This window comes from Schistocerca serialis, chromosome 5, assembly GCF_023864345.2.
Source record: "Schistocerca serialis cubense isolate TAMUIC-IGC-003099 chromosome 5, iqSchSeri2.2, whole genome shotgun sequence".
NCBI lineage: Eukaryota > Metazoa > Arthropoda > Insecta > Orthoptera > Acrididae > Schistocerca > Schistocerca serialis.
The window spans coordinates 238,632,879-238,647,142 of NC_064642.1; the positions used below are offsets into that span (position 1 = coordinate 238,632,879).

General features: G+C 42.0%; 1 protein-coding gene across 1 annotated transcript in view; it reads right to left on the bottom strand.

The window, feature by feature from the left end:
• Positions 1 to 265: 265 nt before the first annotated feature.
• LOC126481199 (venom allergen 5-like) overlaps positions 266 to 14,264 on the bottom strand; it is a 43,364-nt gene continuing 29,365 nt past the window's right edge. The window contains exon 6 of the mRNA XM_050104795.1: positions 266 to 657. Within this exon, the coding sequence (XP_049960752.1) occupies positions 432 to 657 (226 nt within the window). The 3' untranslated portion in view covers positions 266 to 431. The remainder of the gene's footprint in view (positions 658 to 14,264) is intronic.

The following is a 14,264-nucleotide window of genomic DNA, read 5'->3' on the forward strand; positions in this document are numbered from 1 at the left end:
AAAGATCATGATGACAAGATTAGAGAAATTACAGCATGCACAGGTGCATTTAAGCAGTTACTTCCTTCCGATGACCCAAATCTGACTGGAATGGAAAGAAACCCTAATATGTTTTACCGCACTAAGTATCGTCTGCTGTGTGATTCAAGGTAGTTTACATAGTATGTATATAGGTGTTAATGTAGATAACGAATCATTTAATTCAGAAGAGATATCCTCTTTTCTTCCAGTGTCATAAGGAGAGAGAGGTTTTTTTTTTTTTTTTTTTTTTTTTGCTTGCAAAATTATACATTTATTGAATTGTTCACACTGACAGATCCACATCCATTTCATTATAGAATTAATTATAAAAACTAGCATGTATTTAACAACTGTAACACGCATCATACCACATGGTAACTAATTTGTGTTGTACATCTGGAAGAGATCAGCTAAGCACAAAGTGAGTTGTAAGTAGTATCGCATCCAGATGTACAAGCTGAGCAGCTTGTGCCATTGCTATAGACCTGCTGGCCCCAATAGTTTCCAGATGGGCCATAGTTACAGACATAATACTGATAATTCCTGTCACTTCTCCTAATAGCAGTGTAGCCACACCCAACATAATGTGTATTACCCCACACTACTTGGCTGTAGTGGCCATAACTGGTACCAAATCTGCAAGTAAATAGAACAGGATATTATTATACCAAATAGATGGAAGCATGTAAACATATGATGTGTAAAACACACACACAGAGAGAGAGAGAGAGAGAGGAGAGAGAGAGAGAGAGAGAGAGAGAGAGAGAGAGAGAGAGAGGATATTTCTGTAGATCTTGGAGCAAATATAGTTCCTGCTGTGTCCATGTGTGAAACTACTGCACAGCTAATATTGCTCCTGTAAAGAAATATGCAGATGTTTCCTCCACGTTTTTGTTTAAGTGTTATAATAATAGCCTTATCTTATAAACAGTAAATATAACATCATTGAAAAAACGATTGCTGGTCAAATTACACTATACAAATTACCATTTATTCTATCAAAAGGTAATTGTACTTGAGAAAACTTCAAAACTGTTGGCCAATACTTACCTTCAAAAAGTGCATTTCAAAGTACAACAAGCTATTGTTTCTTTTAAAACTATTCATTGCCTTTTTTAGAAAGGAGAGGTTGGATAGAAGGGCATGAGATACATATTACAAGATAAGAGGGACTCGCCTGACAGTAGGTATATAATGTTTTTCACTGAAGTGTGTATAATATTTCATGGTCTTGTATTGTCTACTAAAATGTTGTAAGTAGCAAAAAGAAGGGTGAAACACTGAGTGCATTACGAGTACTCATCACATCATGAACAGCAAGTGAGAGAACAATGCAGCACTCAAAGTGAGGCCATCCAGTGTTCTGCACTACTGTCAAGTGATTAAATATTTCATTCACCCTCACAAACTGAGAATATCCTCTACAACTGTAGTTTGTTTGCTTGTTTTGCTGCAGGGTGCACAAACAACTAGGGTCATACATGCCCATGTCAGAACCACAGATCTGAAGATGAAAAAGGAGTTAAAAATGACTACACATTGAGCCCAGTTGATGGAAGGAAAGAGAGCTAAAAACATAGACTTGGAGAAAGGTCCATAAAATATTCCATAGAGACAGCAGAGGTGCTGCACTAAAGATTAAATGTCCTTCACCATATTGCTATAACGGATAAAAAGTAAAACATGGTCGACAGCCCAGATGTTGTTCGTTAAAAGGCCAATAACTCAGACAGCAGACATAAAAACATAGACTTGGAGAAAGGTCCATAAAATATTCCATAGAGACAGCAGAGGTGCTGCACTAAAGATTAAATGTCCTTCACCATATTGCTATAACGGATAAAAAGTAAAACATGGTCGACAGCCCAGATGTTGTTCGTTAAAAGGCCAATAACTCAGACAGCAGACATAAATGAGAATGTAAGTGGTTAAAAAAAGGGCATTCCATCAGGAAATGGCGAACTGTCAATAGCTGAGGACAGTGAGCACAAAGTGGTGGGGGATCACCACTTAACAAATGGCGATGGCTATAAAACAATGCCCAATATGCAAGTGGGCTAAAATGATGTCCTCATGGTGAGAGGGCCAAGAGAAGGTCGACGAAGCCACGGGAAGAGGTTTAATTCCCCAAAGCTTGTTTCCTTGAAGGGAAGACCAGCAGTGATGCCAGAGTGACACCACCTGCAGACAAATGGTTCAAATGGCTCTGAGCAGTATGGGACTTAACATCTGAGGTCATCAGTCCCCTAGAACTTAGAACTACTTAAACCTAACTAACCTAAGGATATCACACACATCCACGCCCGAGGCAGGATTCGAACTTGCGACCGTAGCGGTCGCGCGGTTCCAGACAGTAGCGCCTTTAACCGCTTGGCCACCACGGCCGGCTCACCACCTGCTGACAGGGGGCAACAAAGAGATCATCTGAGGGAATAGAAGAACAAGTGACAGAGGTTCAAGAATTGCAGCTGTGACAGCAACATCAGTGGCCTCATTGCCCATCAGACCAGCGTGACCAGGGATCCACATAAATATCACAGTGGTTCCATCAAGAGTGAGCAAGTGAAAGCTTTCTTGGATCCACTGCATTAAGGGGTGGACAGTGTACAGTACACAGAGGCTCCAAAGGGCACTGAGAGAGTCAGAGTAAATGGCACAGTTTAAAATCCTGTCACAAGATGTACTGTATGGCCTGATACAGGGCTAAGAGCTCTGCTTTAAGTACTGAGCAGTGTTCTGGAATCTGATACTAAAAGCATCAGTGCCAATGACAAAGGCACACCCAACACCATGGTTAGTCTGGGAGCCATCAATGTACACAGAAACACTATCAAAAAGTTCCATGTGAAGGTCGAGAAACTTATAATAATATAGTGGATCTCAAGTAGTGTCCTTAGGAACTGAGTGAAGTCCAATGTGAACACAGGCTGATGCACGAAGCCAAGGTGGTGAGAGTTCAACCTTTGGGAAAGTGTAAACTAACGTGAAGTTAAACCCCTGGAATAGTAGCCAAAAATGAACTCCAGGAGGTAACAGAGAGAATGGACACGCCCCATACTGGCAATCAAAGGTCGCATCAAAGAAGGAGGCATAGGATGGGTGGCCAGGCATGGCAGACAAATGGCATGCATATTTGCTGAGGAGAAAATCATGGTGGTGTGACAGCGTTAGTCCAGCAGCTTCTGCATACAGACTCTCAACCAGGATAGTGTAAAACACACCAGTGGCCAAACGGATGGCACGATGGTGGATTGTACTGAGGAGGGGTAAGATGGACAGATGTCCAGATGCATAAACGGAGCACTCATAGTCAAAGGACCAGTACAAATGGAAGAGGGTGGACCAATCCACTCACTAGGAAGTACCGCTGAGGACATCTAGGACATTGAGGGGCTGGGTGCAGTGGACAGTCAGGTAAGACATGTAGGAAGACCAAGAAAGTTTTCTATCGCGAATGAGCCCTAGGACTTTTGTAGTGTCAACAAATGGAAGATTAACAGGTCCAAGATTAAAAATGGTGGAAGAAACCAATTGCGCCACCGGAAATTCATACAAATGGTTTGGTCAGTGGAAAAGCAAAGGCCATTACTGATGCTCCATGAGCAAAGATGATCGAGACAATGCTACAGACGCCACTCAAGGAGACAAGTCCGTGGAGGACTGCAAAAGGTGGCAAAATCGTCAACGAAAAGGGAGCCGGAGATGCCTGGTGGGAGACAGGCCATAATTGGGTTAATGGTGATAGCAGAGGATGACGTTCAGGACAGAACCCCGAGGCACACTGTTTTCCTGGATAAAGGTGTCCAATAAGGCAGAACCCAGACGTACCTTGAAAACTCAGTCTTTTAAAAATTCCTGAAGGACATGGAGCACACAGCATTGGGAGCCCCATGTGTAGAGAGTACAGAGGATATCAGGCCTCCAGCAAGTGTTGTAGGCTTCCTCCATATCCAAAAACATGGGCACAGTCTGGTATTTCCACAGAAGACCATTCATGACACGGGTTGACAAAGTGACAAGATGGTTAACTGCAGAACAGCGTGTTCAAAATCAATATTGTGCAGTGGTTAGTAAATTGCAAGACTCGAACCACCATACTAGCCTTGTATGAATCATGTGTTTCATTACCTTTCACACATAGCTGGTGAGAGAAATGGGGCAGTAGCTACAAGGAAGGTGTTTGTCCTCACTGGGCTTAGGTATGGGTATGACAGTGGTTTCACGTCAGCGTCTGGTAAATGTGCCCTCTGCCCAAATGCGATAGCACATATGAAAGAGAAAGTGTTTGTCCATGTCAGCAACATCTGAATGTGAACACTGTCTGACCCTGAGGCGGAGGCTCAGGATGAAGTGAGAGCTTGATCTGGTCCCTCATAGTAAAGGTGGCATTGTAGCACTCACGATTCTGAGGAGAGAAAGTTATCACCCAAGTCTCCTCCACTCATTTGCGATGGAAAAAGGCAGGGTGATAATGGGAGGAGCTCAAAATCTCCACAAAATAGCGGCCTAAGGTGTTGAAGATAGCAATAGGGTCCACGATGACATCACCTGCTATGGTCAGGCTGGAAATTGGGGAATGGACCTCTGCCGCAGAGAGCCATCGAAGGTTAGCCCACATGCTGGAAGAGAGAGTGGAACTGTTAAAAGAACGAGTAAATGAAATCCAGCTAGTTCTCTTGCTATCCCAAGGAACACCGTGACACTGCACATGCAACTGTTTATAATGAATGCAGGTTGCCATTGTATGATGATGGTTAAGATGCAGAATGCACATTTCCATGTGTGCATTATGTCACATCATACCTTAGTCCACCAAGGGACGAGGACACGGTGGAGTAAATATAAAGTGCAAGGAATGGAACATTCTGCAGAAGTAAGGATAATATTGGTAATGTGGTCTACCTGGTCGACACAATTGGGAAATGTCATTTGTTGAAGGTTACCAGGGAGGTGTAAACCCTCCAGTCAACCTTGGAAACCTGCGTTTTAGGTGTGCACATAGGAGGGTAGGAGTCAGCAAACGAACAGCACACAGGAAATGGTCACTCAAGTACGTGTCAGAGAGAATGAACCACTCGAGACAATGGACAAGCTGGGTAGTGCATAAGGAGAGGTCCCAATGTGAACAGGTGTGGGTGGAGTCTGAAAGGAACGTGGGTGCTCCTCTGTTAAGGCAGATGAGGTTAAGTTAATTGAGAAGGTCAGCCTAGAGGGCTCCTCTTGGACAGGTTGTGGAAGAACCTCTAATGGGATGGTATGCATTAAAGTCACCGAGCAGCAGAAAGGGGTGAGGGAGTTGCCTAATAAGCTAGAGGAAGCCTGCCCTGGTGACACCTAATGACAGAGAGATGTGAACGGTACAAAGGGAAAAGGTGAAGTGAGGAAGGAAATTGCAAACTGCTACAGCTTGAAGTTGGGTAGTCAGGGAGATGGGTTGACTATGAACGTCATCCTGGATGAACAGCATGACTCCCCCATGAGATGGAATGTCATCCTCACGAGGAAGATCAAAGCAGACTGGAAAGGAATGCGAGAGATCAAAGCTGCTGTGACGACGCAATTTTGTTTCCTAGAGGCAGAGAACATGTAGATGCTGTGATTCCAATAGCAGCTGTAGTTCTTCTTTTTTGGATTTAAGACCACAAATGTTCCTTTGGAGGAAAGTCATGATGAGGAAAGGGGAGGAGGCAAAAAATGAAGGAGTGTCACCTCAGCAGCTGCAGAACACCATCCTTCGAAGACTCACTGCTTCTGGTAGCACAGAAGGTGGATCTTCTTTTTTGGATTTAATACCACAAATGTTCCTTTGGAGGAAAGTCATGATGAGGAAAGGGGAGGAGGTAAAAAATGAAGGAGTGTCACCTCAGCAGCTGCAGAACACCATCCTTCGAAGACTCATTGCTTCTGGTAGCACAGAAGGTGGAGGATCCTGCTCTCTGAGATCTCCAAAGGCATCAGCATTCTGCCTCTGTCAATCTGCAGAGTCCAAGACAGAAAAATGGTTGGTGGTGCACACTGGCGACATGGAGGTTGTCCAGGTGAGGGTATCACATGGCGACACCAATGAAGAACATCTCTGAGTCAATGAAGGAGAACACCATTTGCCTCTATTTGATTTCTTGGAGCCTTTGCAGGTGGCAGATGACAGTTCAGATGTTTGTTGGCTGGAGGGACATAAGAAGCCATTGCGGGCGTATTCCTTCTGACCTTTCCGGCCAACTGGTGGTGTAGCAGGTAACTTTGCCCCATGAGGCTAAAGTTGGTGGCTTGTTGATCAGCTGGAGGAGGAGACTGGCTCTGAGCACTATGGGACTTAACATCTGAGGTCATCAGTCCCCTAGAACTTAGAACTACTTAAACCTAACTAACCCAAGGACATCACGCACATACATACCTGAGGCAGGATTCGAACCTGCGACCGTAGTGGTGGCGCGGTTCCAGACTGAAGAGCCTAGAACCACTTGGCCACACCAGCCAGCAAGGAGGAGGATACAGGGATGCTTTGAGATCGCATGTCTGGGTGGCCATGTCCTTCATGGAGCGAAATGTAGCAAGAACAGTACTGTAAGTGTCAGATGGTAAAATGCAGGGTTTTGGACTATCCAACAGCCTTCAAGCAACAAGGTAAGGCACCTTTTTCTTCATCTGGATCTCCTGAATGGCCTGCTCTGGTTTCAGGTAGAGGCTGCATGGTCGCCATTTCAATTGATGCAGTGGGAAGAATGAGGCAGACAGTCACCCAGCATTCCTACAACAGGTTACACATTTGGGCAGATGTCAACAGGACAATCAACTGTGATTGTAATGATGACACTGGTAGCAGTGCATCGGGTTCAGAATGTACATTCGGACTGTGATAATTTCATAGCCTGCTTTAATCTTGGATAGAAGCGCTAAGGATGCATCTACCTTTTTCACCACCCAATGGATTGCAATGATGCCATGATAAGAGACATACATTTGGATTTCTGCCCAGTCAGACCCAACGATCAGACTAGTGTAAATAACACCATGTGAAGAATTCAGCACATGATGGTCCTCAACATGAACAAGATAACTGTGGAGGAGCAATGCTGCAAGCAGTTGTTGTACTTGAAAATCAGAGGTAACCTCCAAAAGTAAAGCGCCATTGCACAAACGAGAGCAAGATTTCACAGGGCCTGCAACTGTATCAACACCTTTTGTGAACAGCAAATAGATTTCCCCTTTGCAAAGGACTAAATGTCTTCAGTACATGAAACCATGAGGAACCATGGTGCAACTGGGAGGGTCTTTGAATCATTATCCTCATTTCGTTTCCATTTAGTAGACGGTAGATGTAGACTGCAAAGAAGAGGATTGGCTCATTGTGAGAGAATCCTCCATGATTGTCAGCATCTCCAATGGTGCACTCCTTCCAACTGGGGGTCCTCTCAGAGGGGGACACGGCTTTACCGAGCGAGATGGCACAGTGGTTAGACACTGGACTCGCATTCGGGAGGACGACGGTTCAATCCCGCATCCGGCCATCCTGATTTAGGTTTTTCGTGATTTCCCTAAATCGCTCCAGGCAAATGCCGGGATGGTTCCTTTGTAAGGGCACGGCTGACTTCCTTCCCCATCCTTCCCTAACCGGATGAGACCGATGACCTCGCTGTTTGGTCTCTTCCCCAAAAACAACCAACCAACACTTGGCTTAGGTGATTGTTCATACCTCAGGTCACACCATCCAAACACCTGACAGAGGGATCAATTGGCAATTTTGGAAGGTAACAGCTCAGCAGTCACCCCTTCCTGGGCCTGGCCTGTACCGGGGGTGGGGGTACATGGAAACCCTACTTGTTGACCTGGGGCTGGGAATTATGCATTACCCAGTCACCTGTTCCATGTCATACATGTGGACCGACCTTCAGGAGCACACAGGGAGTAAGAAGAAAAGGAGGAACCTCAAACACTGAAGTGGAGGAAGAGTAGGAGAAGAGGAGCGAAAAAAGAGAAGAGGAATGGAAAACAGTGGAGACACTGTTTTGACATCAGGCTACTGAAAATGCTGAACACATACCCAAAAACATCCCAGACAGCTTCCCCAAGGGAGGGGAAAAATATGAGCAAGAGGATAGACATGCAGCAAGGGAGGGAAATGATCCTGCAAAGACTGAGACCCCGTGGTAGCCAATCATGAACCTGTCAAAGAGTGGTGGGCCCCCTGGGGGGTCTACAAGGGTGGCATTTGAAAGAAAGTTAAACTGCATTCCCAAGGTTCTCTCTGGAACAGTCTGCTTCTTTGGCTGTTGAGGAAGTCTGATGACAAAAAACATGCAGCTAAATTTTTAATAGATTAACCACTCCTACAAACCATATGTTTGTATGGAATAAAGACCAAAGATTTCTGTTATTTACAAGACAAATAGATGTCTATTCTCACGAAAAATAGATAACTATTTCTTTTTTTAGGAATATCAATGTAATCATGTAAATATTAAGCAATAAATAGGATGCAAATAGCAACTCTCTTTTGCACTTAGCAGTTTTTTTGATAATTTTACTACGTTACATTCATCCTGTGTGTATATGATGTAAAGCAGTGCTATGAGACATTATAGTGAATACAGTGTAGAGAATTAGATTGTAGCTCCTGTTTTTCTGTGTTAATAATTTCCTTCACTTGCCAGGGAATCACCTCCATAGTGGTATCTATGGAACATACTAAATCAGTGAAGTAATGAACAATAGTTTCTGATAACTTGTTTCTTTGAAGCAAATAAATCTATGAATACATTCAGTTCTCAATCATAATTTTATTCCAGATTTTGTTACGTTTATGTCTGTACTATAGACAATACTCCATTTTATGCAATGGGTTTGTTACTACAATATAATTTACTTTTCATTCTTTATTAACATTGCCTCGTGTTGCCTTGTTCCAGATCAATAATACTCTGATTCAAAAAATGCTGCATAGTTGGATATAAAAATAAATTACTGAATGAAGACAATACAAGACTAACAAATTGAGAATGAATGCATACTGGAGAAGTTGGAAATTTGAGGGAAGGTCTTAGGGAACTAAAAATGCATACTTGGACAAGGATCTCCAATAAGGACTCCTGTCAAACAGAAAAAAAAAAAAAAATTCTGTGAATAGTGTAGCAACTGGTAAACAAACAGAAATTCACATTTTCTAGCTTTCAAACTGAGAGATTCATCCTCTCTCTAAACAAAAGGTTCAAATGAGCAAGACTATTCAGAAATTAAGTTTAAATTTCGCCAAGATTGCTTATAATCCAGCTTAAGGAACAGACAGCAGGACAAAATGGAACATATCAATCGTCAAATATTAATAAATTCTCCCACAGTTGCCAATATGGTCACTTAGAACAGATACTGTCAGCTCTGTAGCTCATATGTACAGTTTAATAGTAATGGGCAGGAGTCTCACAAGATACAAACTACATCTACATCTTCATTTACATCTGCACATTACTCCATAAGCCACCACACCACATGTGGAGGTGGGTACCTTGTACCACTACTAGCCAATTCTTTTTCCTGTTCCACTCAAGAATTGAGTGAGGGAAAAATGACTGTTATATGCCTCCATATGATTATCTTCTCCTCACTGTCCTTATGCAAAATGTACATTGGTGGCAGTAAAATCATTCGGCAGTCACACACCAATGTCAGTTCTCTAAATTTTCTCAGTACTGTTTTGTGGAAAGAACATTTTCTTCTCCCCAGAGATCCCTATTTGAGACCATAAAGCATCTTTGTAATACTCGCATGTAGATCGAATCTACCAGAAACAAATCTGTCGCCATACCTATAAATTGCTTCAATGTCTACGTTTAATCTGACCTAGGGGGGGATCCCAAGCACTCAATCAGTATTCAAGAATGGGTTGCACTAACGTTCTTTAAGTGGTCTTTCATACATTAGCTACAGTTTCCTAAAATTCTCCTAATAAGCCTTAGCTGAAACTTCATCTTCCCTACTACTGACCTTATGTGGTCATTCTATCTCCTACTGCTCTGCATTGTTACGCCTAGATATTTAATTGATGTGGCTCTATCAAGCAGCACACCACTAATACTGTATTTGAGCTTTAGAGGACTCTTCTTTTTTCCAACTGTATTAACTTACATTTCCCTACAGCAAGCTGCCATTCATCATACAAAATACAAATTCCATCTGTCATCCTGCATCCTCCTACAGTCTGTCAACAGTGACACTTCCCCATACACCACAGTGTCATCAGCAAAGTGTAGTAGCCTGCTGCTCACCCTGTCCATCAGATTATTTATATACATAAAGAACAAGAGAGGTCTTACACAGTGGAGCAGTGTCTGAATGCTTAAATATTTGTAGCCTTCTTTTTCATGGTGCCTGTCAGTGACTCATTGCCTTCCCTTTGTGGTGAATAGCAGTTTGGTCTTTCCACGTTGTTATTCCATCATGGACCTTTCATTATTTGTCTTCCTTCACTTGTTAGTTGATGACCACCATGATGAGAGCTATGGAGCAAAGTGAATAAGTGAACTAACAAACAATATTTCTCCCTGACTTGTTTTTAAGCAAGTAAATCTGTGAATACACTCAGCTCTAAATCATAATTCTCTCTCAACTTTTCTAAAGTTCAGAATTTTACTTTTTTAGTCTTTGTGAACATCACTTAATATTCCATTGTCACTTAACTATGACTCTTTGATTAAAACAATCCTGGGCAGTCAGGCATACAAATAAATAATTGAATGAAAACGATACAAAACTTACATGTGTCTGTAATGGGACAGAGAACTCCAATAAGAACTAGAATCAGAATATTTAAAAAAAGTTCTATGAATTGTGTAGTAGCTGCCAAACAAACAGAAATTCACACAGTCTGGTTTTCAGAATGAGAGGTTCTTATCTATTTCAAGAAGTAGTTTAGCTGAATAAGACTATTTAGAATTTGAGTTTCAGTTACATCCAGATCACTTATGAACCAGTTTAAGAATGAGACAGCAGGAAAAAATGATAGATATCAGTTACTAAATTTTAAGAAATTCTGCCCCAGTTGTCAATATGGCCTTCTAGAACAAATACCGTCAATTCTGTAGCTCATACGTACAATTTTACGGTAATGGGCAGAAGTGTCACAAGACACAAATGAAATTTATGCCTACACATGTTACTTCACAAGCCACCATATAGTGCATGGTGGAGGGTAGCTTGTACCACTGCAAGTCATTCCCTTTCCTGTTTCACTTGTAAATGGAGCAAGGCCAAAACGAATGTCTATATGCCTCCGTATGAACCTTAATTTCTGTTTTATAGTCCTTATGCAAAATGTACATTGCCAGCAGCAGAATCATTTTACAGTCAGCCACAAAGGCTGGATCTCTAAATATTGTCAATAGTGAGTCATGAAAAGAATGTCATCTTTCTTCCATCTGAGATCACAAAGCACCTCTGTAATACTGATCAAACCTACCAGTAACAAATTTAGCAGCACAACTTTGAATTGCTTTGATGTGTTCCTTTGATCTGGCCTTGTGAGGATCCGAAATATTGAAGCAGCACCCAGCAATGGATTGCACTACTTGTTCTGTATGCGATCTCCTGTGTAGATAAACAACAGTTGCCTAAAACTCTCCCAACTAAGCTGATCATTTGCCTGCCCTAATAATGACCTTACATGCTCATTCCATTTCATATTGCTGTTACTCCAAGATATTTAGTCAAAGTGACAGTGCCAGGCAGTGCCTCACTAATACTGTATTTGAACATTACAGGATTGTTTTTTCATCTGTATTTCTACATTCGCACTGGGTGAGAGATTCACTATAAATGCAAGCTAAGTAAGAGGCCAATGATGTGCTCCCTATGAAATCGAACTCGGATTCCATCCACATCTGGCGACTTTATTTTCAAATCTCTCACTTGCTTCTCAACACCAGGGATGCTTATCTCTATGTCCTCCACACAGAACTCTGTGTGATGGTCAAATGATTGGATATCTGCATGAGGGTCCTATGTGACTCATTTTTTTTAATGAGAAATTTACAACTTCAGATTTCGTTTTGCTGCTTTCTACTGCCTCACCATATTTGTTGAGGACTGACTGAACAGAAGCCTTAGAGTCACTTAGTGGTTTTGGAGAGGACCAGAATTTTCTTTCGTTCTTGGCAAGATGTTTCACATAGGTATGATACTGGAAGTTATATGCTTCGTGCATCATTCTTTCTATAGGCATTCACTCTTCAACAGAGAATGTGACAATCTCTGTTTTCTCAGCATTTTCTGAATTCTGTTATGAAGGCACAGGTGGTCTTTTTCATCCTTAATACACTTACTCATAATTTACTTCTCCAGATCATGATTTACAAACAATTTAAACTTTGCCCATAATCCCTCTGCATCCTTTACACAGCAACTAAATGATCTCCGCTTATTGTCTAAGTAGGATACTAACAACTGCTTATCTGCCCTTTTCAGCAAATAGCTCTCCTAGCCTTCTTGAGGGATTTATTAACCTTAGAAGCCATTGCCACTATGATAACATTTTGATCACTAATCCCTGTCTCTACACAGACTCTGTTGATAAGGTCAGTCAGGTCTGTCCATAGCTCCAGGTCTAAAATATTTCCATTGTATGGGGCTTGTCTAACTACCTGCTTAAGATAGTTTTTGGAAAATGCATTCAGTACTATGTCACAAGACTGTCTGTCTATAGCACTTGCAATGAACCCATAGATGTCCCAGGCTATAATTTGTAGGTTAAAGTTGCATCCAGCCACTATTGCATAATTAGGGTACTTCTGTGTTACTGAGAGCAAACTTTTTTAAAATGTTTCTGCAACTGTTACAGCAGAATGAGGTGGCCAGTAAAAGAATTGGATTATTAACTAGAATTCACATAGACCTGTTAGTTTTGTACATATTACTTTGCAGTCAGACTCAATATGAGCCATTTTTGACAAAATATTTAAATTGGATAGACAAAAAATTTACTCAGCAAGCAGTAGCACAACATGCATATAAAAGAGGGCTGTAATTAGGCAAGCTTCTGGAGCCAATGGCTCCTTCTTTAGGCAGAACGGTTGAAGGGAAAGGAAGAGGGGTGAAGGAAATGGACTGGAGAGGTCTAGGAAAAGGGGTGGATTTCAGGAAAGTCACACAGAACTACAGGTCAGGGGAGGCTTACTGCACAGGATGAGAAGGAAAGACTGATTGTAGGGGACTGCATTGGATGAGGCTTAAAAACCTGAGAGCTTAAAGGTGGATGATAGGGTAATATGCAAGACAGAGATTACTGCTTAAACATCGTGCATGAGTTAATAAGACTGAAAAGCTAGGTGCATTGTACATAACAGAGGTGGAATGGGTGTTAGTGAAAAATTGATGGGTAAGACAATTAAAGATGTAGAAAACTAAAATGGAGTGAAGAAAAGAGTAGTTACTGTGAAGAAATGCTGAGACAGAAGACATTAACGTAAAATAAGGACAGGTGGGTGGTGAGAATCAAGGGCATGTTGTAGCACTAGTTCTCACCTGCAGAATTCTGAGAAACTGGTGTCTGGGGAAAGAATCCAGATGGCGCGTGTCATAAGGCAGGCACTGAGGTCACAATTGTCATGTTGTAGAGCATGCTCTGCATCAGGACATTGCATGTTGCCAGTACACATCCTCTGCCTATGCTCATTCATCCTAATTGATAATTTGGTGGTAGTCATGCCGATGTAAAAGGCTGAATGGTGTTTACATAACAGCTGGTATATGACACAGGTTGTTTCACAGGTGGCTCTACCTTTGATAGTATATGCTTTGCCAATTACAGGGCTGACCGATTAATACATTCCAGACCAGGATAATACAGAGTGGCCAGTGGTGTGCTCTGAAGCTGTTTTTTGGAGGGATCAGCATTACCAGGATTGGATGTGATGGCCCTGGATATCTGCTTTTGAGTTAGACTGCTGGGATAATTACGCACAGTGAGGCTGAGGTGAGAATGGTGGTGTATTGCTGTAAAGAATCTGCATCCAAACAAATATCTTTGCCTCAAATGCCAAGGCTGTATGGCGGGGAATGTTTGACGTGGAAAGAATGGCAACTATCAAAATGTGCTGTTTGTTGGTAGGTTTAATGTGGACAGAAGTGTATAGCTGGCCTTTGGTGAGAATGGGGTCAACATCCTTGATAGACACAATATTTTTGTCCATTGCAATGAATATCCCACTCTCCTATGGAGTGTAACCCATCTTTTCAATATACATTCCACACTTTGT